Genomic DNA, 24,497 nt, shown 5'->3' with positions numbered 1-24,497 from the left:
AACTTTTAATTAAAGTACACAGGTCAGGACATGGTCTTGTATGATTATTAGATTCCCGTAGGCGGTCCTTTTTAATATACTGACAGACAGACATTAGGTGTGTTCGACTTCATGCGGCGCTGCGCAGACCGATCGGCGACTGACTTGAAGCAGTGCATTCCGGTTAGTACTTTTGTCCGACTTCAGCAGGCGCTGCAGGCACGTGACTGTGTCATATGGTTTTTAAGTACCGCGAGAGCGTTTCGAGAGTAGCCGGCTAGCTCAGCCGGTGCAGCTTCTCCAGAGCGGCTGCCCGGAGTTGTGATGACGTAACAGCTTTACGTGATTGGTCGCCTCATTGATGACAACGATCACGTGCGTTTCAACCCAGGTGAAAAAGTAGTACACTTCCATAGTGTACTTAAAGTGCTTTATTTTCGCACACTATTTTTGTACTTAATATACTAAAAATTCATCTTTAGTACTTCTTAAGATGTTCTTAAGATCATCTAAGTGTACTTCACTGTGCTATTTTGAGACACCATGAATATGAACTAAAATGCACTTTTAACATACTATCTCTGTATTAAAAAATGTATTTAGTTAACACTTTAACTAAACTTGAACTCAACTTTCATACAAAGTGTACTACAAGTGGTACCTAAATACATTTTTAAAATAAATTTTTAGCACATTTTAGTTCATTTTTATGGTGTCTCAAAATAGCACAGTGAAGTACACTTAGATGATCTTAAGAACATCTTAAGAAGTACTAAAGATGAATTTTTAGTATATTAAGTACAAAAATAGTGTGCGAAAATAAAGCACTTTAAGTACACTATGGAAGTGTACTACCTTTTCACCTGGGAAGTTTAATCCAACCTAGTTCCACTAATAAACATTATAAATTCATGTTTTAAAACAGGAAAAAACACTTAAATATGCTTAAATATGTTATATTGTGTCGTGTAATAAAATAAAAATAACAAACTCTATTGGTATTTTAATAATATAGGCTTGTTTCCCGTCATTTTCGGGTATACAGTATAAGCAGCAATTAAAATATTCGATATAAAATGTTTCTGGTTGCAACTATTTATTAAAAGGTTTGTTTTTATCAAATTCAGCATCTAACTAACTTCATTTGCGTTTAAAAGCAAGGAAACACGGCGCACACGTCACTACGGCAAGCAGCAGGTGTCCGGCTTGACGGCTCCGTCTTCAGTTCCTCCCTCGACTGCAAGCGGCAAACCTCGCCAATCGGTCTGCGCAGCGCCAGGTGATGTCGAACACACCTATTGAGGCAGTACAGTTTTTGACTGCTTGCGCTGCGCAGAACGATCAGCGCATGACATCAAAGTATCGCGAGAAAGCATTCGCGGTACTTTGATGTCAAACGCCGGCCGCTCGGTCTACGCAGCATAGAATGAAAGCGAAAACGTGACGAAGTGAAAAGACGACGGAGATAAAAGGCATGTTTACCTATTCAAACTGAGATATTAAGGCGTTGATATAGTTCACTGAATCCACGAAGGTTTTGGATTCAAGGTAAGCGAAACTGATTCAGCTGCTGCGTAAAGTGCAGAGTATTTCAGATAAAGTGTATGATAAAATACTTTACCAGGTAAGGACTTAAGGTTAACAGTTGTTTTCGCCATCGCAAAATTATTGTTACTGAATGAGAAAATTGTAAACGCAAAAACTGAAGTGTGATTTAGCAGTAGCACAAAACATAAACAAACAAAAACAGTGTTATAACCTTACAGGCCAAAAATATGATTTGATGCATGGCCTTTATTTGAGTCTAAAGTTTAAGTTTGTCTAACCCTGAACAGATACATTATCGCGTAGTATTATTATTTGCATGTAGCATCGTTTTCTGCCCTGCTATCTGCAGCTAGTTAAGAACCATGGTTATACAATACTAGAATTTTAATTAGTATAGATGTATAATACACTTACTTGTCAGTTTTTGTTTTATGGGAGATTTTTCTCAAATATTATTAATTTAATATAAACTACTGCATACATAGAGCCTATAATATTTTAATTGTTTTTTGTATGTGAAAAATTAAAGAGTTGCAGGTGTTCTGTATTTGTAACATTTTGCTCTTTCAATGTTTTTTCAAAGCAGTTAAGCAAATTACAGTCTGTTTATAATCTTATGGCAGAGAAATGGCACATATTGAATATGAGGAGCAGTTCAGCTGTCCTGTCTGTTTGGATCTACTGAACGAGCCGGTGACGATTCCATGTGGACACAGTTACTGTCTAAACTGCATTGATGACTACTGGAGTCAAACAGATCAGGAGCCGCCGTACCGCTGTCCACAATGCAGAGAGAGCTTCAGTCAAAAACCTCTACTGAAGAAAAACACTCTTTTAGCTGAGATGATGGAGAAGCTGGAGAGGACATCCCATCACACAGCATCCAGCTCTCAGGAGAACTCTTGTGTGGACTGTGATGTTTGCACTACAGAGAAGAATCGAGCTGTAATGTCGTGTCTGCAGTGTTTGGCCTCTTTCTGTGAATCTCACCTGCAGCCTCACTATCAGTCTCTTGCGTTTATGAAACACAAACTGGTCAAAGCCACCACACAAGTTCAAGAGAACATTTGCCATCGTCATGGAAAACTGTTGGAGATTTACTGTCAGGATGACAGCCGGTGTATTTGTTACTTGTGCATGATTGACAATCATAAAGGCCACAGCGTGGTATCTGTGGAGTCTGAATGGGCAAATAACAAGGTAACGAATATTACTCTTTAAAGAGCACCTTTTGTCCGATTTACGTTTTTACATTTCCTTTGGTGTGTAAGTATGTATTAGTACATGTTAATTATATGCAAAAGGTACAAACCCCAAAGTAAACGATGACGCAAGTTATCATCTTATACGCAAATGTCTTTACTTGGACTACAACAAACACACGGATTGTAGGCAACAGTTTACTTCCTGGGATTGGTGATGTAGACAAGACCGACATTATCATAATTCATCCCGCTTCACACTCACAGCCTGTAAGTTAACTCCTGTTAGCATTGCATTGTCACCGAATCTTTTAAACATGGTAAGGAGCATCACATTTCCTGCTGACTTCAGAGATATTCAGGCCAATCACAACGTACAGATTAGCTGGCCAATCAGGGACACAGAACTTTTCAAATCCGTGCGTTTCAGGAAGAGCGTAAAATCTGGAGCTACAAAAATGTACGGTATGTGGAAAATAATGTATTTTTTTAACCATGCAAACACATTATATTATACAAAATACACAAAATAATGTTGTTTTTTAGAAATGAAATAGGTGCACTTAAATTAGTCATTTTTAAATGTCCCTGAAAATGTCTAAAGAAAAAAAACAAAATGCGTCGGGTCCTGATCACACTGTCGGGGCTTATTTCCCAATAACTACCGGCTGCCTCTACATTATCCCTTACTTAACCTGCACAATTTGCCAAATAGATAAAAAAAAAACTTTTTTAGTAAACAAACATGCCAGGGGTAGGTGAAGCAATGGTGGCTGTTTGCTGAAACCATGCCCGCCTAGGTAGACGGTAGTGACAGTAGTGGCTGTTCACCCATCACCCAAGTGGCCACGCCCTTAATTATGGAGAACTTTAAGGGGCGGTACACACCAAAGCTTTTTTACGCGGCTGAAAACGCCTGGGGAACACTGAATGCCAGCTGTTTTTTTTTCAGCTGAGCGCCAGCTTTCTTCAGCTAAGCTCTGGTAGCTGTGATACGGCTTCATCGGAAGGTTGCCTCTCGATTTTTACCCATTCTGTATTTTTAATCTTGATTTTTTTTTTAGAAAGTGTTGCAGAAAACCAAGGTGACTTGCACAAAGAGGATTCAGGAGCGAGAGAGAGGTCAGCAGGAACTCAGTGAGGCTGTGCAGTCTTTTAAGGTGAGTACGCGGGCCTCATTTATCAAGCGTTCGTAAGCACAGAAGTGTGCGTAAAGTGTGCGTAGGAACAGTTTTACGCAAAGTGTGGAATTTATCAAATTGCACTTATATGTAGAAATGTGTGTAAATATACGCACACCTCGGAGTATGCGTACGCAGAGCATCTAGTGGTAGAATAGCGATACTACACAGGACCGTCCATCCCCAGCGTTAAAAGAACACTTTGTCTATTTATTATCCACCCCAAGGTGTTAAAAATGATTACTGTTAATAAAGTAACTGCAAACAGTATTGAAGTTAATTAATGAAATTAGTGTCTAACCCTATGTAAGAAAGCTCCGTCAAATGCTTGACACAGTGCAATGGCTTATCTTGCATTATTGAAAGACTTGGCAAATAATCCATTCCGCCGGGAGCGCGTTTTCAAAGATCGCGCCGATGATGATGGTTATGCGGCTGTCCAAGTTCTTTCATTGTCTGTCCTCCTACAGTTGGACTGATTTCACGTCGGTGTGCTGTGACGCGTTTTTTTTTTTTTGGCTGATAATTTAATGTCAAACCACTTTTTTATTTCTCGAAGTGTTCTCATACCCAACGGAATTAAACTCACTGGTGACATGTTCCCATGCAGATTTGTTTTCTTTTGTTAGTCATTCCTCCCGTACTAAGTGAACCAAACAGATGTGTTATTAACCTCATCCACCAGTAACTCAATTGCTGTGTCTGTAAAGTTCCTCTTTTACGCTCTCTTTGCCATTATTGCGATGAGGGAAAAAGCACAACCACGTGACTTATAACGGGAGGTGTTGTCACCATATATGGTTCATCGGAGGCGTTTCGGAATGCAAATGACCATGAACGTGCACGAGCATGGTGCTTAAGAACACTTGGGATTTATCATCAAGGATTACTTACTGATGTGCGTACGAACCACGTGCGCACGTTTGATAAATCCCGATTTTTTTGTACTTAGGCACATTCTAAATTTCATTCGTAGGTACAAATATAGAGCATTTTCTACGCAATGTTGATAAATGAGGCCCCTGAACACTTGCATCTTTCACTTAAAGAATATCCACACTTATTACACGGCTCTCTGGAATGCTTGATTCTGATTGGTCAGTTGAGACATTTGCAGGTTCGTTCTTTTCAAATAATAACCGCTCCAAATTAATAACGCATAGCCGGACTACTTGCACGAGTAAAATCGCTCCGCGCCAATAAAGATCAATAAGATCTTTATCTGTTTGGCGCCATCTTGTGACAAACACTGGACAACCACGACAAGACACAGACAGCTTACTGAGACTGAACTTGACAAAATAGAGCATGACAGCTACGAAGCCAACACACAAAAAAATACAGAATGGGCATTAAAACTTCTCAAAGACTGGTTAAAGAGAAAAAAATGGAGACAGACAAGTATGAAGCAGAGGATCTTAATAAGGTTTTACGATCATTTTATGCATCTGTGCAAAGTTTCGCGGAAGGATAAAAATGTTAATTTAAAACAAATATGCCAATAAAATGTTTACAATTCATATTCATGTCCAGTTCGCGTCGGGTCCTGATCACACTGTCGGGGCTTATTTCCCAATAACTACCGGCTGCCTCTACATTATCCCTTACTTAACCTGCACAATTTGCCAAATAGATAAAAAAAAAACTTTTTTAGTAAACAAACATGCCAGGGGTAGGGCACGTGTCAATTTTTGCAATTCATATCAAATTTCAATCAAATGATACAAAAATACATTTTAAACCAAATTTAAATGTTATGTTTTAGGCCTATATGTTTGAAAATAATCAGATATTTCCATGTTTTATGACATAAAGGAGTAGGTTTCATGAATTAAACCAAATTTAAATGTTATGTTTTAGGCCTATATGTTTGAAAATAATCAGATATTTCCATGTTTTATGACATAAAGGAGTAGGTTTCATGAATGCATAATTTTTTTGACAGATCTCTGCTCAAGAGGCCATGGAGAACACTGAGACTGTCTTTACTGAGCTCATAAGCTTGCTTGAGAAGAAACGCTTTGAGGTTAAAGAGCTGATCAGCACTCAGGAGAAAGCTGAAATGGGTCGAGCAGTAGATCTTCACAGGCAGATGGATCAAGAGCTGACCGAACTAAGACAAACAGAAAAAGTTATAGAGAAGCTTCTGAATACAGATGATCAGGTCCATTTTCTGAAGGTAGCGAAACTCCTTTTGTAATGAATCTGAAACGTGTGTTAAACATGAAAGCAATGATAGACTGTGGTTCTGTGTTTATTGTTTATTTTCTTATTTTTTGATAACTACTTGTCTTATTGCAGATGTTTCAGTCTGTGTGTGTCATTCCCGTACTTAAAGACCTTCCCAGCATCACCTATCAAGCTCTGTCATTTAAAGACCTTTCAATCTCAACACTCAAAGAGGTCTTTGAAGATGTCTGTCTGCTGGAAACAGACAAAATATCTCGAGAAGGTTTAAACATTATTTTCTGTTGTTTTATAACTTATTTACTCAATTTAATACATACTTGCTTTGTTTGTCTCCTTAGTGTCAAATGTCCATATCGTGCAGTCTCCACAACCTAGTATTCGGAGTGAATTTGTAAAATGTGAGTTGGGCTGTTTTTGCTACTTACTACTTCAAAACAAACACACTATTAATGTGTATTCGATTGTGCCACTATTACTTTTTTTTAAATCTAAATATTCATTTATCGTTGTCAGATTTCTGTCAACTGCAACTGGATCCAAACACTGCACACAATGATCTACTCCTGTCAGAAGGAAACAGGACAGCATCAAATATCAATAAAGCTCATAAGTTTCCTGACCACCCCGAGCGGTTTGATAGGTATTGCCACGTCTTGTGTAAAGAGGGTTTGCGTGGTCGTTGTTACTGGGAAGTCGAATGTCATGGAGACAACTGGTCTGTGGCGGTTTCCTACAAAGGAATTGGTCGTAAAGGAGCCGATCATGACTGTAGACTTGGCTTCAACAAGAAATCCTGGAGATTGGGCTATGATGGGGCAAATTTTTGTTTTATACACAATAAAGTACAGGTGCGTGTCCCTTCTGCATCTAGAATAGGGGTCTTTCTGGACCACAGGGCAGGAACTTTGGCTTTCTACAAAGTCTCAGATACAACGATGTACAGACTGCACAGAGTCCAGACCCTTTTTACTGAACCACTTTATCCTGCATTTGGGATCGCAGAAGGTTCATCTGTCGCGATCGTAGATAAGGGAAGAATTCATTAGGAGTGGTAATGAAGCTTAAATGTTTTTCTGTTATGTGGAGCACTGAATACTGTATGTAAACCTATATTTAGTAATTCTAATAAAATTAAAATAATTTCTTTTTGCATATTAAATCCAACCTGTTTTTTTTTACTATGCAAAACACTTTTTCACCACAAAGCTTACTATTATTAAATATTGATTGAGAAAAAAATTTGTCTCGAAAAAAAAAACATATATTGTAAGGTTGTTTGGTTTTTTAAAAGAGATTCACAAAGGTAGCAAAGTTAGATGAGCTGCTGAAACTTTCAATACAGGGTGTTTCTCAATCCGAAGGCTGCAGCCTGCGAAGGTCACATATGCAGGCTGCTTACGTCATCAAGCCTGGTTTATTTAATTTAGTTGAGCATTATATTCGCAAGACAAGCTATTACAACTATTAATTAAGAATAGTAGTGAACTCTATAATTGTTAATATTTTGAAATAAGAGAGTTTTGATGACGTATGCAGCCTGTACTTAATGGCAGTGCTGTGGTTTGATAGCAGATTAAGGGGTGGTATTATCCCTTTCTGACATCACAAGGGGAGACAAATTCTCCACCTATTTTTTCACCTATTTTTTATTTGGTTGATCTTTTTCACATTTTCGAGGTTTAAAGAAGCACTTGGGACCCAATTATAGCACTTAAACATGGAAAAAGTCAGATTTTCATGATGTTTCCCCTTTAACAAGAGAAAAACAGCAACGAAATAAAATGTATTTGTAATTCTAAATGTATCCTATGTGAATAGAAGAACACGTTTTATTTATTTGTTTTACAAAAATGTTTCATACTAATTCCAACTCTACTTCTATTAATTTTTTTAAAGTCAAACATTATACACTGCTGTAATAAAATATTTTTATTTGACTAAATAAGTCATTTAAAATACATTTTATTATTTAAAAATATTAGTTACTTATAATTGTTATTTAACCGCTTCAAAAAGTGCTTTACAAAAGTTTATTTCATATCTTCTTTCATTGGCCGTTTCTCAATCCAAAGGCTGCAACCTCAGGAGGTCGCATTTGTAGGTTTCGTACGCCATCAAGACAAATGTTATTTCAGAATATTAACAATTCATAATTCATAATAAGTCATAATTCTTACTTAATCGTAAATTGTTGTAATGTGTTTATGACTTGCAAATGTAATGCTCAGTTAACCTAAATAAACCATGCTTGATGACTTATGCACCCTGCATATGCGACCTCCGGAGGCTGCAGCCTTCGGATTGAAAAACGGCCCTTACCGTCATCACCACCCACGCGACAACCTGGCCAATCACAGCGCGGCGGCTGTGCGTGACGTCACTCGCAAAATATCTCACGGAACAAAAGCCGTGCGCGCGCTGAGCTCCTCCCCGCTGGAAGTGAACGACAATGCGATCATTTAGCCTTTAAAGTTTGTTTAAAACATTGTGATATATATTGAGGTGTGTAGTGAAGTGATATAAACCACCAGACCTACAGTTTGTGTTAATCGAAGCCGTGCGGGATTCTCGCGAGAGTAAGTGGACACAGCGCGTGGCTGGTTTGTTTGTGTTGTTTTACATTGATAGTACAACGTTGATTTCTCGATAAACTGTTTCCGAGCCGAGTGCTGTGACAAGTTTTTTCGTTATAAACTTTTAAAACGCATTATGTTTGATGAACCTTTTAGTAAGCATTTAGTTGAGTGCCTAGATTTAAACGCACAGATTTGTTTTCACGTCACTGAGTATCATGTCATTGTAATGCACACAAGAGTTTGTGTACGTTAACATTGTTAGTGTTTTACTGGCGTTTATCGTTTACATTTATGTTTTAAGGTCACAACTGGAAAAAGATTGAGAGATAAACTAATCATGTCATACACGTGTTTATCAGGCACAGATTGCCAATATTATAAACTAATCAGTTAAACAGTGACGTCTGAGGATCTAGTTAAAGTTTCTGAATGACTCCTTTAAGTATATTAGCGCAAGTTTCTTTCCATTTCCTTTGTCTGTCTTTTTTCTTTGTCTTTTCAATCGTGGCCACTTCCCATCATCTATAATTTGCATATGTTCGTTATTCATTATTATAAATACTTAGTGTAACCCTTATGCAAACAAGGCCTCGGACAGACGTATATTTGTGCATTTGTTTTGACATAAGTGTTTGTGCTTTGTGTAAGTTTATCAAATAGAGGCTTGGCATATGGCACATTTTGTCAGTTACTAAATGCATGTGTGTATGTTTACAGTAGCACCTTTCAGACACCTGAGTGAACTTCATGAAAAATTCATGTCTGGGTTATATTACACCCCAGGCTTCAAAACAAATATTTTGCTTTAAGAAACTAACGCATGTTTTGTGACCATTTGTATGAATTGTTAACTGTCCAGCGATCTCGTGATCCAATCCAGAAGTGGCTTTGTGACGTTTTCTCAGTAGTTAACTTCTGAAACTCCAGCCGTGTCATTTCCCAATTCAGCTGAGGTCATCCATGGATTGCTGTTCTGAGCATGCTCAAATTGAAAGAGAGAAGTAGAAAAAGTGCCAAAACTGCTTCCTCTTTTTCTTTTTGTGTCTCATTTTAATTTCTCCTCTTATGGCTCACGCAAAGAAGTGTAATGAGTTACGAAAATGCAAACATCAAACTATTGCTTCGGGGTTCTTTCGTCTTTCATTGACCTGATGTTGAACTCCTGTTGACCTTTGCTGTGATGGCCTGTCATTCTTAAGATCCACTGGCCACTCACTGCTCTTTATTTTTTGTTATTTATTGCCGACCGTGTCTACTTCAATAGTTACTTAAGAGCCATTCACACGACAATGATTTCATCCGCAAATGGATTTTATGCAGTTTGGCTGTTCTGCGTTTTTCGGTCTTGACATTTGATGGTGGGATTCAAAATTGACGTTTTTGATAACAATGCCTACGTGTTAACAATGTAAATGCTATACTGTCATAAAGTTGACGTCACCCACTTATTAATTCAGTCTGTAAGTATGCGGTTGTTTGTGAAGTTTTTCGCAAACAAAAAACATTGACATTGTTGTTGTGTGTATGGTCTTATTTACTTATTAAAGGCACAATATGTAAGATTTTTGCCTTAAAATATCCAAAATTTGCAGTTTAAACCTGTCCTCCATCTCGTTGATGGGGTTGTTGGTCAATGGCGTCATGTCCAGGTTATCCTCGGTTTCTGCTTTAAAGCTTAAAAGATTTGGTGTGCATGCCCCCTAAGCGTTTAGCACACCAATCTGTTTTTACTTCCATCACGGCACACTATTCAATTCAATTCAATTCAATTTTATTTATATAGCGCTTTTCACAAAAGTCAATTGTTTCAAAGCAGCTTTACATAAATAGAAGCAGTGAAAAGCACAGAAAACGACAGATAGCACAACAGAATACATGATAGCATGAGCAGTTAAATTTGCTGCGGCTATGACTCAATATTTTAATTGCACGTATTACTAAAGCAACGTATAGAAGAGGAAGCTAGGTAAAGCCCAAAAAGGCTGCCTCCCCGGGGTGAAAAACCCCCTAGGAGAAAAAAAACCCCGTGCTTTTATCCGAGGAAAAATAAGTCCTAGGAGGGAAAAACCCTTGGGAGAACGGAAATGGAGATTTAGCGGAGATTAAGCGGTTCTGCCGGTGATCGTTGGTCAGGTATCAGCTGGGCATAACGTTGAAGGACGGCCAGTAGATCAGAGGTGTGCCGACTTTCACATCTACCGGGACTGGGTCTGTTTGTCTCGTCCTCGGGTCGAGGACGAGACAGGGAGAGAAAAACAAAATCGTATTAGCGTAGCAGCCGTTCATATGTGTTGAAGTGTCACACAGTGATGTGGTTTAACTCAGCTTAGTTCCAGACAGACTAAATATTGCGGCATAATTATATTATCCACAGTTGAGGATTTAGCAAATTGGGGGCCCAATGCGAGGGTATATATGGTAAATAAGGGTCACCTTCCGATCTTTAAGAGAAAATGAAACCTGACGACCCGTTTGACTAAGGCCTAAAGCCCCACTGTCGTCGTTAATGCAGGTTCAGTGGCAAACGGGTCTATATTGTATACCATTTACAGGACCAGGAGAAGACGCCAAAAACATCGCAACCCGACCATACGTGTTAACCCGTTTGACTAAGGCCGGAAGCCCCACTGTCGTCGTTAATGCAGGTTCAGTGGCAAACGGGTCTGTATGGCATACTATTCATAAGACTTACGATAGCGCCAAAATCGCAGCCCGACCATACGTGCCAACCCGTTTGACTAAGGCTGGAGGCCCCACTGTCGTCGTTAATGCAGGTTCAGTGGCAAACGGGTCTGTATGGCATACTATTCACAAGACACACGAAAGCGCGAAAAACGCAACCCGACCATACATACCAACCCGTTTGACTAAGGCTGGAGGCCCCACTGTCGTCGTTAATGCAGGTTCAGTGGCAAACGGGTCTGTATGGCATACTATTCACAAGACACACGAAAGCACCAAAATCGCAACCCGACCATACGTGCCAAACCGTTTGACTAAGGCCGAAAGCCCCACTGTCGTCGTTAATGCAGATTCAGTGGCAAACGGTGGCAAACTATTTAATGCAATTCATTTTAAGTGTTCATGTAGAAAAGGTTTTTATTTATTTATTTGGTTGGTCTGTGTTATGACCGTGAGTGCTTTGTTCCGTGAAAATAACTATTGCGAGTTAAGAACCTTTACTAGACAAATTATGCGAATGCTTTGTTGAAGAGAAAAGTTTTAAGTCTAGATTTAAAATGATCGACTGTGTCTGATTCTCGGACATCGGTTGGTAAATCATTCCAGAGCTTAGGGGCTAAGTAGGAAAAGGATCTTCCACTTTTAGACACTTTTGATAGTCTAGGGATAATCAATAGGCCAGAATTTTGCGACCGTAGTGTGCGTGATGGATTGTATTCTGATAGTAATTCTCTAAGATATGAGGGTGCTAAGCCATTTAAAGCTTTGTAGGTGATTAATGATATTTTAAATTGGATGCGATATTTAACTGGTAGCCAGTGTAAAGATGCCAGAATTGGGCTTATGTGGTCATACTTCTTAGATCGAGTAAGTACCCTTGCAGAAGCGTTTTGAACTAGCTGAAGCTTGTTGACCTGATTTGAATGGCATCCCCCGAGTAGCGAGTTACAATAGTCTATTCTAGAGGTCATAAAAGCATGAATAAGCTTCTCTGCGTCAGATGTAGACAGTATATGGCGTATTTTTGAGATATTTCTAAGATGGAAGAATGCTGTGCGGCAGACGTTGGCAATATGACTATCAAAGGATAAGTTGCTGTCGAACATCACACCTAAGTTCCTAACCGTGGAAGATGGCACCACAGTACAGCCATCTATGTGCAATTTGTAATCTGACATATTATGTTTGTAGCGATTTGGTTCAATAATAAGTACCTCTGTCTTATTGGAGTTGAGCTTAAGAAAGTTATGTGCCATCCAGTCACTAACATCGCTAATGCAGTCTTTTAGCTTAGAAAACGTGTGTGTTTCACTGGGATGCGAGGAGATGTAAAGCTGGGTATCATCCGCATAGCAGTGAAAACTTATGTTGTGTTTCCTGATAATGTCTCCTAGGGGTAACATGTATAACGAGAACAGGATAGGACCTAAAACTGATCCCTGCGGTACACCGTATTTAACCAGGGAGTGATATGACTCTTCCTCATTTACATAAACAAAGTGATAGCGATTGGTTAGATATGACCTAAACCAGGCTAGCGCCTGACCACTGATACCAACATAGTTTTCTAGTCTATTGAGTAGGATTCTGTGGTCTATTGTGTCAAATGCTGCACTAAGGTCTAGTAATATAAGAATTGAGATTTCACCACGATCGGATGTTAATAGGAGGTCATTTGTAACTCTAAGCAACGCTGTCTCTGTGCTATGGTGGGGCCTGAATCCTGATTGGAACTTTTCATATGTACTATTATTTGTCAAGAATGTGCGTAACTGGCTTGCCACTACCTTTTCTAATATTTTCGAAAGAAAAGGGAGATTTGAGATTGGTCTAAAGTTATTAAGTTCTCCTTGGTCAAGCTGTGGTTTTTTAATCAGCGGTTTAATAACTGCTAGTTTGAAAGCTGTTGGAACGTATCCTATTTCTAGCGATGAGTTAAAGATATTTAGAACCGGGGTTGACACTACAGGGAATACTTCTTTAAGTAGTTTTGTGGGAACGGGGTCTAATATACAGGACGATGATTTGGATGATGTGACTAGTTTAGAGAGCTCATCTATTGTAGTAGGTTTAAATGAATCAAGATGTTCGTATGGTAGTCTAGTGTTAAGTGAACTAATGGGTAGAGTGGTGGCTGCCTGGGTAGCTACGATGTTTTCCCTAATAGCCGAAATTTTGTTAGAAAAGAAGTTCATGAAGTCGTTACTATTGTGTTGAAGTTTACTATTGGTTTCTGTTTGTTCTTTGTTTCTAGTCAGTTTCGCAACTGTGCTAAAGAGGAAACGAGGGTTATTATGATTCTCATTTATAAGCTTGCTAAGATATGTAGATCTGGCGGTTTTAATAGCCTGTCTGTAGTGTTTAACACTCTGTTTCCATGCTGCGCGCCATACTTCTAACTTTGTGCTTCTATAATTTCTTTCCATTTTTCTAGCTGCCTTTTTAAGGGCTGCTGTGTGATGGTCATACCATGGAGCTGGTGGTTTTTTTTAACTATGGGTTAACATTTAATGTAGTGGTTATAAAACTTAATTTCATTACATCATCCATGAACGTGATGTCTAAGTCCTGTTGGATCGATTCCTGTCGACAGTAAAGGTCAAGACTACTACAACTATTGTTCCAAGATCTTTCACAGCTGTAGCTACTGTTGGTGTTGTTTATTGACCTCTAGGGGTGGAAGTTACATACTGTGCCTTTAAAATAATTAATTGAACATAAAAAAATTTCAAAAGCTTGTATAGTATTGTTATCTCATATTGTTTCATTTAAATGGTATTGGTATTCACTGCAATTTTAGTGGTACAATAATCCTACCTAGTATCTACATTAGTATACAAAATTATATGGGTGATTCTCACGAAAACTTGCTTTTAAAAATGTCAAGCATGAAAATGTAAAAATTGCTTACATTTACTTTTTTCCCACCAGACATTGAAAAACAAAGTCTGGAGTAAATGGGAACATTAATTTAAACACTTTTACTTATCATTTAACACTTTTTGTAATATAATTTAAAAAATTAGTCCTAAAAAATCTCATTACCGCAACAGTCAGAAAACACTGACATATTTTCAAAATGACATGACAAACCTGAAAGAACATAATTTGTAGATTCTGCACATGCATTTAAAATCAAAGTATTATGCTTCTATTAATTAAATTAACATTTAATAAGCATCTGTTGCGGTAATGATAATCAAAATGTCGTGTAAGCATTTTGACAAGACAATATTTCAAATTAACTGTAAAAAAATGATCTTACCTGGTAGCCATCTTGAAGTAACTGGTCCATGTGCTTGGTCACTCAAAATCAAACTTTATTAAAATTCTGTATGTGTGCTTAAACTGTTCTCAAAAAGTGTTGCGGAGGATGAGAACATCAGGCATGGACACATCATTTTCCAAATTTTTCTTCATTATTATTATACATGAATATTCAGTAAATATTTTTTCTGTCATCTAAAGTAGTCTAGCAAAACATTCATTTATTTTTTTTCTAAATATTTTGTGTTAATTTGATTAAATTACAACATAACGCATGTTCAAACACAGCCGGACACATTGCGGTAATGAGAATTTCAGCAGAAAATGAGATAAAATTGACAAATTCTAAATTCCTATGTTGAAATCACACATTGTGCAAGGTAGAACACAATATTGTGTTAATTCTGATGCTTTTTTATATTACACATTTTATAGCTAAAATCATTAGTGCCGTGGTGTTTCAATGGTTTCGTGAGAATCACCCATATGCATGTATGAGAGAAATGAATGCATTTATATGCTTTTACCAATGAAATAAAAAATAACCCTGTCTCTTTCTGCACAGGTGGAGTTTTTCTGGAGTTGCAGGAGTTTGAGGAGTAATAAAACTGATTGGCAGATCTTCCTGAAGTCCTGGTGTGATCTAAAAGGTGAGTGTTTGCTCAGTTATTCACACTTACGCCAGATTTTCTTTCAATGATTCACCATCATATTGGCATGAGGGAGGAATGCTTCAGATGAAGGAGTGTAGAGCGAGGGAGAAGTGTTCAGATGGGAGTGAGACAGCAGTAGAAAGGCGTGTCTGTTTTTGGTGCTCATGGAAAGATCAGCATTGGACTGATTTTTCATTCCTCACCCTTTTCTTTTTATTTCTTGCTCTGTGCTGAAGGTGGAGACGATGTGTGGTGGGTAAGGTCAGACTCTGATCATGTATTATCTTGCATACTGTGTCCATGTGATATTTTGTTTTTCTTATTTGATTGTCATGTGAACAATCCTCTATACCAGAGCTATATCTAGAGACCAGTACATCAGAGCGAGTATTAGCGTGAGTATTTTTTGACCTGGACCAGTACGTAACCACCAAGAACAACCTAGCATTGCGTAGACAAGAGTTTTGCACAGGATTAAAACTAGTATTGGACTGTGGACTAAAAGTTTTTATTTCATGAACATCCTATGATTCACCTGTTTATATGCTATAGTATCTATAAATGTGAATAATTGCTTTATATAAACTGCTGGTCAAAAGTTTTGGTTAAATGCTTGACATTACTTTTGTAGACAAAAATATAGCTGTGCCAAACAGATTAATTTCTGTTCTTATAAAAATAATTTTTGAAATTGATGACTTGGACTGAATATTGAAGTGAAAGCAGCCAATAAGATCCCAGATTTAATGTGAACTCATTCAAATTCATCCTAAGGTGAAACTTCGAGAAGCTTTTTGATAAAAAGCCACGAGTACAGTTTTGCAATTTCTAGGCAAAGGGTGACTGCACTTCAGATGATAAAATGATTTTTTTTATGCTTTTTGTCAGAACATAATACAAATTATGTCATAACACTGGGAATTGAGTTTATTATAATTCTGTAATAAATAGATAAATAAAGAACGAGTAAGTGTTTCAAAACTTTCAGTGTATATAAAATGCAACTTTTAGGGTATATCAAATACATTTGTTTGTGTGCACATGCGAGTAACACTTATTTGGGTCAGATGTAGGGTTTGTTTTCTTCTGAGATCACATGTCTGAAACAGAAGCGGTTGAGATGATGAGTCAGGCTTTTATCGGAGGCCTTTATTGTAAATGTGGCTTTTCTTAGCAGAAATATGTTTTTTGGCCAGTGCTTGGGATAGTCCAGATTTGCTTTTTGGCTCTTGTTGTATGTTTGTGTGTCTGAAGAACTTTCTGTAGTTTCTTCCTTTGTAGCTCAGAAGAGAATATTTACCTCCGGTCCACACGTTCCTGTGAAGCTGTGGTTGTCTTAGGTTCAGCCTGAATTCTCTTGGTCTCTCAGTGAAGTGTTAGCTGGGTTTCCATCACGCTGATTTTATGCACATTTTGAAGTATCGCATCATGGAAGCATCAAATTTAGAATAAAAATCCATCCACCCATAAGACTGACGGTCTAGCTCAGGGGTCTCCAACGTCACAGAGTCTGTGAGGTGCCCGCCAAAGCACATTCTAGTCTCAATTGTAATATTTATTTTACATATTTTTTATATTAGCTTGGCTTCTTTTATGCATGTTAACATTTTAAACAATACCAAAACATATCAACAGGGTTCCCATGGAAAGTTTGTGAATCTGGGGGAAAAAATTCAAGGCCCTGGGAAGTTTTTGAAAATATACATGCATAGATGCAGGTCATTGAAAGTGCTTGAATCTATTTTATGCAAAAAGTTTTCTGGAAAAAAAATCCATATTATTCCCTGTGTAGTGTAGGATAATATCATAAAATTTCTAGACTTTTTAAGCACACATGTTAAACTGTTTGCTTTAAATGCTTATATCTTCTGTATGCGAATGTTGATTCATACCAAAATGCTTCTTTGCATAATTGTGTTTGACACATGAAAACATCTTGTTTTTTTTGTATTTAACTGTTGTTCCCTGAGAATGTCTTTGCTGCTAGTGCCTGCATTAAAAATTCTGCATTTCTTTATTTGTGCACAGCAGGCGGCAGTGCTAGAAAATGTATAATTTTCCAAATCATAACTAAATTCAGTCCTGACAGTTCGTACCAAGTGTGTGGTGAGATCGTAACAAGGGCGTGGTGAGCTAGAACATGCTTGCGTAGGTTCGTACCACTTACATCACGCGGTACCGCAACATCCAACAGGAAAATTCAATTGCAGTAGCCACCATTCAACCTGAAGATGGCAGCGCTCAGACATTTTTACACCATATATTGTAGCATTTAAACCCTTTATACCCAAATCAATGAACAGCACCAATAAATCCCCATTCTTACAGATCATTAACTGAAAAAAGTTTGTTTAGAGTTTAGTTACTCTTTAAACAATTTTTTAAAGATGATTTCATAGTTGTGTAAGTGAAGCTTTCAGAATTGTCACAGGGTTCCCACGGGTCCTTGAAATCTTTGAAAGTTTGTGAATCTAGGGATGTAAGGCCCTGGAAAGTAAAAAAAAGCATAAATAGATACAGGTCTTTGAAAGTGCCTAAATCTATTTTGTGCAAGCGTTTTCCAGAAAAAACAACAATATTCTGTATGACGTGAAAAAAATAGCGCGTAAAATAGATTTAAGCACTTTCAATGACCTGTATCTATGTATGTATATTTTCAAAAACTTCCCAGGGCCTTGAATTTTTTCCACAGATTCACAAACTTTTAAGGATTTCAAGGACCCGTGGGAACCCTACCACACCTTACATTTGGCTTTTTTCAGTTTTTTTTGGTCTGTATATGTTTTAAGCAATTTTATTTGGTTTCTTCAAAACTTTTGTCCAGTACCCCTAACTCTCTCTCGCTCTCATTTTCAGTACAGCTCACCCCAGTCTGGACTACATGGGGCTGCATTGTCTCTTCTGATTGGCTGACGTTCACCTTCCTGTCTTGCTCATGAGGTAACCCCGGCTGTTGTAGTTGATGCCCGTGTGATGGGGCAGAGGGTGTCGGGTGCGGTCAAGTCTGCCGATGAGCCGGCGGGAGAGTTGGCTTACCGGCCGGCATGCGCGTCACTTCGAAGCCATGGTGTCCCGTTACCTCCTCGTCTGGAGCTGCTGTTAGACATGCCACCGGCAGGACCAGAAGTTCAGCTCCTGAACGCCTGGAACCCAGACGAACGCTCGCTCAACCTGTTCATCAAAGATGACGACCGTCTAACGTTTCATCGGCATCCGGTGGCCCAGAGCACGGATTGCGTGCGGGGAAAAGTGGGCTTCACCCGCGGGCTTCACGCTTGGACCCTCCGCTGGCCCGTGCGGCAGCGTGGCACGCATGCTGTGGTCGGTGTTGCGACCTCTTTGGCTCCTTTAAGGGCTGTGGGATATTGCGCCCTTGTGGGCAGTGACGCGGAATCATGGGGTTGGGATTTGGGCCGTGGCAGACTTTACCACGACCGGAAGAGTCAAAGCGGACCCGCGCCAGCCTTTCCCAAAATTATCGATGATGATGAGGAGGAGGAAGGGGCGTTTTCTGTGCCAGAGGAGATTCTGGTGGTGCTGGACATGGATGAGGGAACGCTTGGGTTCTGTGCTGATGGGAACTACCTGGGTGTGGCATTTCGTGGGCTGAAGGGAAAGCAGCTGTACCCGATCGTCAGTGCCGTGTGGGGTCACTGTGAGGTCACCATGACCTACATCAACGGACTAGACCGTATGTATATATCTCATGACTTGTGCATGTAATACCTTAAATTATATTTAAGGATGTGTTTGCTTACTGACATTTGCTTTTTGACCCTAACTGAATTTTGATTCGTCCTACAGCCGAACCTCTGCCCTTGATGGAGCTGTGCAGACGGGCCGCTCGACAGGCTCTGGGTCGACAGCGGATCCATCACATTCAGGCTTTGCCACTGCCACAGATGCTTAAAAACTACCTGCAGTACCAATGAGAGACACCAAAGCACAGAGCCAAATATGAGCTGCAGTCTGAATGCAGTGTCAGTGATGTCAGTAAAAGCTTTGTGCTGTGCACAGATGTCTGTAGAGTTTATGAGAGATGAATGCTACAGAATTGACCAGACAGAGGAGAATCAGTTTCTTATGAATAATCAAACTAATGGTTTATTTAGAGATATTTCAAAGAAACTTAATGAAAGTGTGTGTGTTTGTGTTTGAGACAAGTCCATGTCTTCCATTTGAGATCATTTTTATTTTTTAATCTAAACACTAAGGACCTGTTTTTGTATGCAGATCCAGTGTAATATTAATGTTGTTTAGTAGCTACTTAAACAAATGCATTTTTTTTCTGGGTGTGTATCCAGAACACAGGTCTTTAATATCTTTTATTCAGTGCCTGAGATTTTACATTTTAATTAATTTGTGAGCATGAAACTGATGAAATCGGTTCTGAAATGTTTTTAGCATCTGAACTGGAGTATTGCTTTTTTCTTTAAATTGCTGAAAGGATGATTTTTATATGTCTGATGTCTTTTATGGCTTTTGATTTGTCAATAAACCACTTAAAATGATATCTTTCACTCTTCTTACGGATGTCATAAGTAAACACATTTTCTTTTTCAGGGCTCTCAAGTTTTATCAAAAATTTGGAGTGAGAGTACATCTGATAGGGGAGGGGTCACTCTGCCAAAACCAAATTCTCTCAAGTTTTTGCCAGCAGTACCAATTTGACCTATTGTTCATAACTGACCAGCACAAATAGAAATTATAACACTTGGTAAGTCTTATAAAAAACAGACCAATTTATCCAAATAAATAAATAGTTTTATATATAATTTTTTTATCAAAATTAATATATGGCGCCACCTGCTGGTGAAAACGTAAAAGCTAAAATATCTCGGTACAAACCTATCTCGATTGTAAAGGTTTTTCTAAAAAAAAGACAAATATTGGCTTTGCCTCACAAGTATCTTACATTTATGTTAATTCACAAATGTTACTAAAACCTTACAAAACTGAGAAATTCTGGACATAACTCTTATTGTTTGTTCAATCCTACTTTTGTTAGCGATTTCTCTTTTCGTTTTAAAGATGTCGTCTTTGGATCGTTTGACTGCTTATAGGTAAATTTTTATTTATGTTTCCTGTTAGCAAAATTTCACATACATAGCAAATATATAGGCTACTTGATCCAAATCTTTTTTTAAAAGATGATCTAGAAGTATATGGAAATTATTTAAAGCTCTTTTGATTATAAGCAATGAAAACGATCCTATATCCCTTTATGTCGTTGTGTATTCCTGGTATCGTATTTGTATTTTTTTCTTTTTTGTTGTTGTTGTTTTATGACTTTATCATTACTGCTGTAATGTGTTGCTTGTTAAACTTAAACTTGATAAAAAAGCTCAAAAGGGGCTTGTGGTTAACGAAGAAATCACGTGACCAAATGACAAACGATCGCCTCGGGCCGTTCTCAATCTAGGCTGCAGTCTCCGGAGGTCGCATTTGTAGGTTGCATACGTCATCAAGATAATTGTTGTAATATGCTTATAACTTGCGAATTTAATGCTCAGTTAACTTAAATAAACCAGGCTTGATGACGTATGCAGCCCGCATATGCGACCTCCGGAGGCTGCAGCCTTCAGATTGAGAAACGGCCTCGCTTTCTGCTCAATCACGTGCGCGTTTCGCTTTACATGTCAGAACTGTAAAAAATACAGAACAACCCCAGTTCTATTTGAGTCCGCGTTTGCCTTGTTCACACATACATTATATGTATGCGTGAGCGCATGTGATCATATAACTCTTAGCTTTATTTTGTGCACTTAACGTTAAAAATCATCAGAATTTCATCCGTTGATGCTTCATTTGTCAGAGCTTCTTTCAGAGGCGACTGCTATATTTTGTTATTAACCAGCAGATGGCGCTGTTTTTGACACACTCGACGCTTTGAAGCTTTTCCTGGAATAGTCATTGGGAAAGTGGCAACATTTTTGTGATTTTCATAATGTGTTGTTTCCATATTGTTACTGTCCTGATTTCTGAACACAGAGTATAGTTGTCACAAGTAATGATAGAAACAAAGCTTTACGATTCAATTGAACAATTGCTTTGCAAATGATTCACTGTTTCAAAGCGCTCGAAACGCCTCACACTGGCGACACCTGCTGGTGAAAATATTGTAAAAGCATCAAGATCTCAATCCGGACATTTTACCAAACAATTCTAAAAGTTCTCTCAGAAATATGCTTTTTAATACAATGTAAACCAGTAGGTAAACGTGTATTCTGTGTTTTTGTTTTATTTCGAGTTTTATTATTCAGATCATTAACACAATTAACTCCCTTTTAATTATGCACATTTGTCATTATTGCTGTCTAAAAAAAAGAGCACATAAAATAGTATTGCTGTCAGCTGTCAGTCAGAAGAAGGTTAAATGTTAAATGAATAAAAAAATTCAGAAAATGTGCAATGGATTTTTTTAAGGTTCTCAGCTAGAGTTATGCTTGTCAAGAATTAAACTTTAAAGGGTAATTTTTCTCTTTGCACAAAACTTTAACTTTATAAAGAAAAGGTTTTCACATGGCAAGCATGGTGCTTGCTGGTTTCAGTAAACTTTATAACTGTCAGCACAACAGATAAATATTCTCAAATATATTTGAATACCTGCAAGTACATTTGTACCTTTGCTATTTTAAACAATAACCGTTCTTTGATGAACTTGATCCACTTCTAATGTTGATGGCTAGTGTAATTAAAATATATTTCTACTTCAGTAGTACCTTATTACACTTACAAAAAGTCTACTAAATACCAGTAATACTTAACTGTGCTATTTGAGACATAATTTCACTACACAAAAAATATATTTTATAATATATATATATTAATATAAAGTACAAAATTAGCTAAATGTATTGAAAACGTACACATAGGAACTTTGTACTGGAAACTTTGATTCCTTGGGAGCACATTCATTGCTGATGTATTCATTTTAATGTATTAATGTATTTAAATGGCTTTTTTCCCATCTTTTCTTGTTGTTTTGTATTTTGCAGCACTCATGTTCTTCAGTCCATATATTGTATAAAGTATCAAGCTTCTTTACAAACATCCTAAAGCCCTCATCATCCAACACTAAAACTAACTGATACAAAAACTATGAAAGTCAGTGGTTACCGGTAACTAGTGATGGGAGAAACGAAGCTTTTCAAAGCTTCGTATCAATTGAACCAATTGCTTCGCAAATAGAGTGCCGAAGTCATGACGTCACTTTGTAGGCCAACCCGGAAGTTAGCGGCGCATGGGTTCCCTCGATCGAAAAGCCCATAGACATCATATAGGTAGACGCCCTATCGACCGCTACTGCCTACTGGCGCGGCGAGATATGGGGCCGCCATCTTAGATCGGTCACCCGCTCACTCAGTGTAATCTGTATGACTGGTGGATTGAGCTATCAGCGCATTTAATTAATCACATCTCAGTGAATACCGAACAGATTTTCACGCGGGTTTTTTTGCTGCAAAGGTCATTCATGGAGCTATGATATAGGACACATGGTTCGGCGTATTTTAACCCCTTATGTGCCGCAAATCCCGTTTGAGTGGAGGGTGACAATGTGATGTACATCTTTAAATGAATATTTCTCTGGGATTCTTTGGACTAGAAACCTAATCTTGGTCTTGTTTTAAAGAAGACAATTTAGGGTTTTTCACAAATGAGTTAGAAAGTAAAAATATTAAATATAAATATTTTTATAGCCGTTTACCTTTATTTTAATATAAAAAATAATGCAGTAACATATTAATTTATAAATAAAATGACATAAAAGTTAATGTTTCACACAATAAATAATGTTAACATGAAGCAATATGTCTCAAGTAGTTGTGATCCAAAATTCAAGTTAAAATCACAAAATATTATGTTTGTGTCACAATTTTAATGGTTTAACCAACAACTGCCACTAGATTTTGCCACATATTCTTGTACCCTTGTATACTCACAAACTAATAGATTATCACCGCATTATTATTCATGCAAAAAGGTTTTGAAATATGAAAACTACATTCTGAGAGCTTTCCGATGACATATAGCTCATGATTTTTTAGGTTTAGAGTAGGGTTTTAGTGTTATATGCAAAAACAAATTTGGCCTACCTGTGGGCCCGTAACATTTTAGAAACTGACTCTCACTATGTCATAATTTTCCCTCCCCAAATGGTAATGAAATATGAAAATTATACTCTTTGAGCTTTCCAACAATATATAGTTTAGGTTTAGAATGTTAGTGTTACAAACACTAATGTGGACAGCGCCACTTAATGTTCATAGTAGGAATAAATGAATATTCACTAAACAGTTATAAAATATTCTGATATTATAAGATATAAAGTGAGTCCAAAATCAAAATATGTGGTGTAGGATATAAGATATTTTATAAATCACACACTATAAATATGACAAAGATGCAGAAACAGATAGTTGCAGTAAAATAAGACTTTTTAATAAGGTGAAGAAACAATTTAAAATGATTTAACCCCCCCCCCCACACACACACGCGCGCGCACTGAAAGAGGACTGTTTTGCAGAGCTTCTTTCCCGTGCTCCCTTTCTGTAGTTCAAGAGAGGTTAGTTTGGCAACATGGTGGAGCCTTATCTTTAAAAACACAGACACAACCAATGACAACGAGTCAGACTGATGGTTGTCGATTCCAAACCGAGTCTCCTCAATGTCCTCCCTACGAAGGAAAACATCCTCTGTTCCTGATCCTCCCGCACAACGTGCATGACTGTTGACAGCTTTTAAAAGTTCGGCGGATCACGCAGCTCACAGCACCTTATAATAATAATAATAATAATAATAATAATAATACACATTTATATAGCGCCTTACACAATACTCACAACAGAGAAACTCTTGTAATTATTACTTTACTTTACCCCACCTCTCATTGCAGGGTGAACAGCGGCTGGTGCAGTAAACATAGTCTAGCGAACGTTAGCTGGCTACGATTTCAGTACCGTAAAATCAATAATCCTGGCTCTTGCTCAATTTTCTGGTAATATTCTATTCACAAAATACAACCAATAATACCGCAATGTTAAAAAGTACTTGTGAAAATAATCCTCCGGGCTCTATTTGCGATGGTCTGCCGATTAGAACAGGAAAATGCTCCACAGTGCTCTGGCATCTTATCTGCTGCCATGCAACGAAACTAGGAGTACGACCGGTTTAAGATGGCCGCCGTATTTCTCAGTCCCCAGCGGCCAATAGGGCATC

At 38.0% G+C, this 24,497-nt stretch overlaps 2 protein-coding genes across 6 annotated transcripts; both read left to right on the top strand.

Annotated features, from left to right (window-relative positions):
- Positions 1 to 1,359: 1,359 nt before the first annotated feature.
- On the top strand, positions 1,360 to 7,321 carry LOC135770727 (E3 ubiquitin/ISG15 ligase TRIM25-like). 4 transcript variants are annotated; one of them, XM_065280480.2, is made up of 7 exons: positions 1,360 to 1,527; positions 2,151 to 2,727; positions 3,794 to 3,889; positions 5,856 to 6,089; positions 6,212 to 6,362; positions 6,439 to 6,498; positions 6,614 to 7,321. In XM_065280480.2, the coding sequence occupies exons 2-7, from the start codon at positions 2,155 to 2,157 to the stop codon at positions 7,144 to 7,146; spliced, it is 1,647 nt and encodes a 548-aa protein (XP_065136552.1). In that variant the 5' UTR covers positions 1,360 to 1,527; positions 2,151 to 2,154; the 3' UTR covers positions 7,147 to 7,321. The 4 variants fall into 4 exon arrangements, with proteins under 4 accessions (XP_065136552.1, XP_065136554.1, XP_065136553.1 ...); XM_065280482.2 differs by having other exon boundaries at positions 2,114 to 2,727; XM_065280481.2 differs by having other exon boundaries at positions 2,111 to 2,727.
- A 1,154-nt stretch (positions 7,322 to 8,475) lies between these two features.
- On the top strand, positions 8,476 to 19,789 carry spsb4b (splA/ryanodine receptor domain and SOCS box containing 4b). Of its 2 annotated transcripts, none has more exons than XM_065280476.2 (4): positions 8,476 to 8,676; positions 15,191 to 15,275; positions 18,140 to 18,969; positions 19,083 to 19,789. In XM_065280476.2, the coding sequence occupies exons 3-4, from the start codon at positions 18,252 to 18,254 to the stop codon at positions 19,208 to 19,210; spliced, it is 846 nt and encodes a 281-aa protein (XP_065136548.1). In that variant the 5' UTR covers positions 8,476 to 8,676; positions 15,191 to 15,275; positions 18,140 to 18,251; the 3' UTR covers positions 19,211 to 19,789. The 2 variants fall into 2 exon arrangements, with proteins under 2 accessions (XP_065136548.1, XP_065136547.1); XM_065280475.2 differs by having other exon boundaries at positions 18,135 to 18,969.
- Positions 19,790 to 24,497: the final 4,708 nt, after the last annotated feature.

The sequence above is a fragment of the Paramisgurnus dabryanus genome, chromosome 8, assembly GCF_030506205.2.
Source record: "Paramisgurnus dabryanus chromosome 8, PD_genome_1.1, whole genome shotgun sequence".
Taxonomy (NCBI): Eukaryota; Metazoa; Chordata; class Actinopteri; order Cypriniformes; family Cobitidae; genus Paramisgurnus; species Paramisgurnus dabryanus.
Note: the sequence above shows the minus strand (reverse complement) of the source record. Positions and strands in the feature narration are given on the sequence as shown.

Bases quoted from the DNA above. Each gene is read 5' to 3' on its own strand.
- spsb4b (XM_065280476.2), top strand. From the start codon at position 18,252: ATGGGGCAGAGGGTGTCGGGTGCGGTCAAGTCTGCCGATGAGCCGGCG. The intron at 18,970-19,082 runs GTATGTATATAT...TTCGTCCTACAG, and splicing joins CTACATCAACGGACTAGACC to CCGAACCTCTGCCCTTGATG.
- LOC135770727 (XM_065280480.2), top strand. From the start codon at position 2,155: ATGGCACATATTGAATATGAGGAGCAGTTCAGCTGTCCTGTCTGTTTG. The intron at 3,890-5,855 runs GTGAGTACGCGG...TTTTTTTGACAG, and splicing joins AGGCTGTGCAGTCTTTTAAG to ATCTCTGCTCAAGAGGCCAT. The intron at 6,363-6,438 runs GTTTAAACATTA...TTGTCTCCTTAG, and splicing joins AGACAAAATATCTCGAGAAG to TGTCAAATGTCCATATCGTG.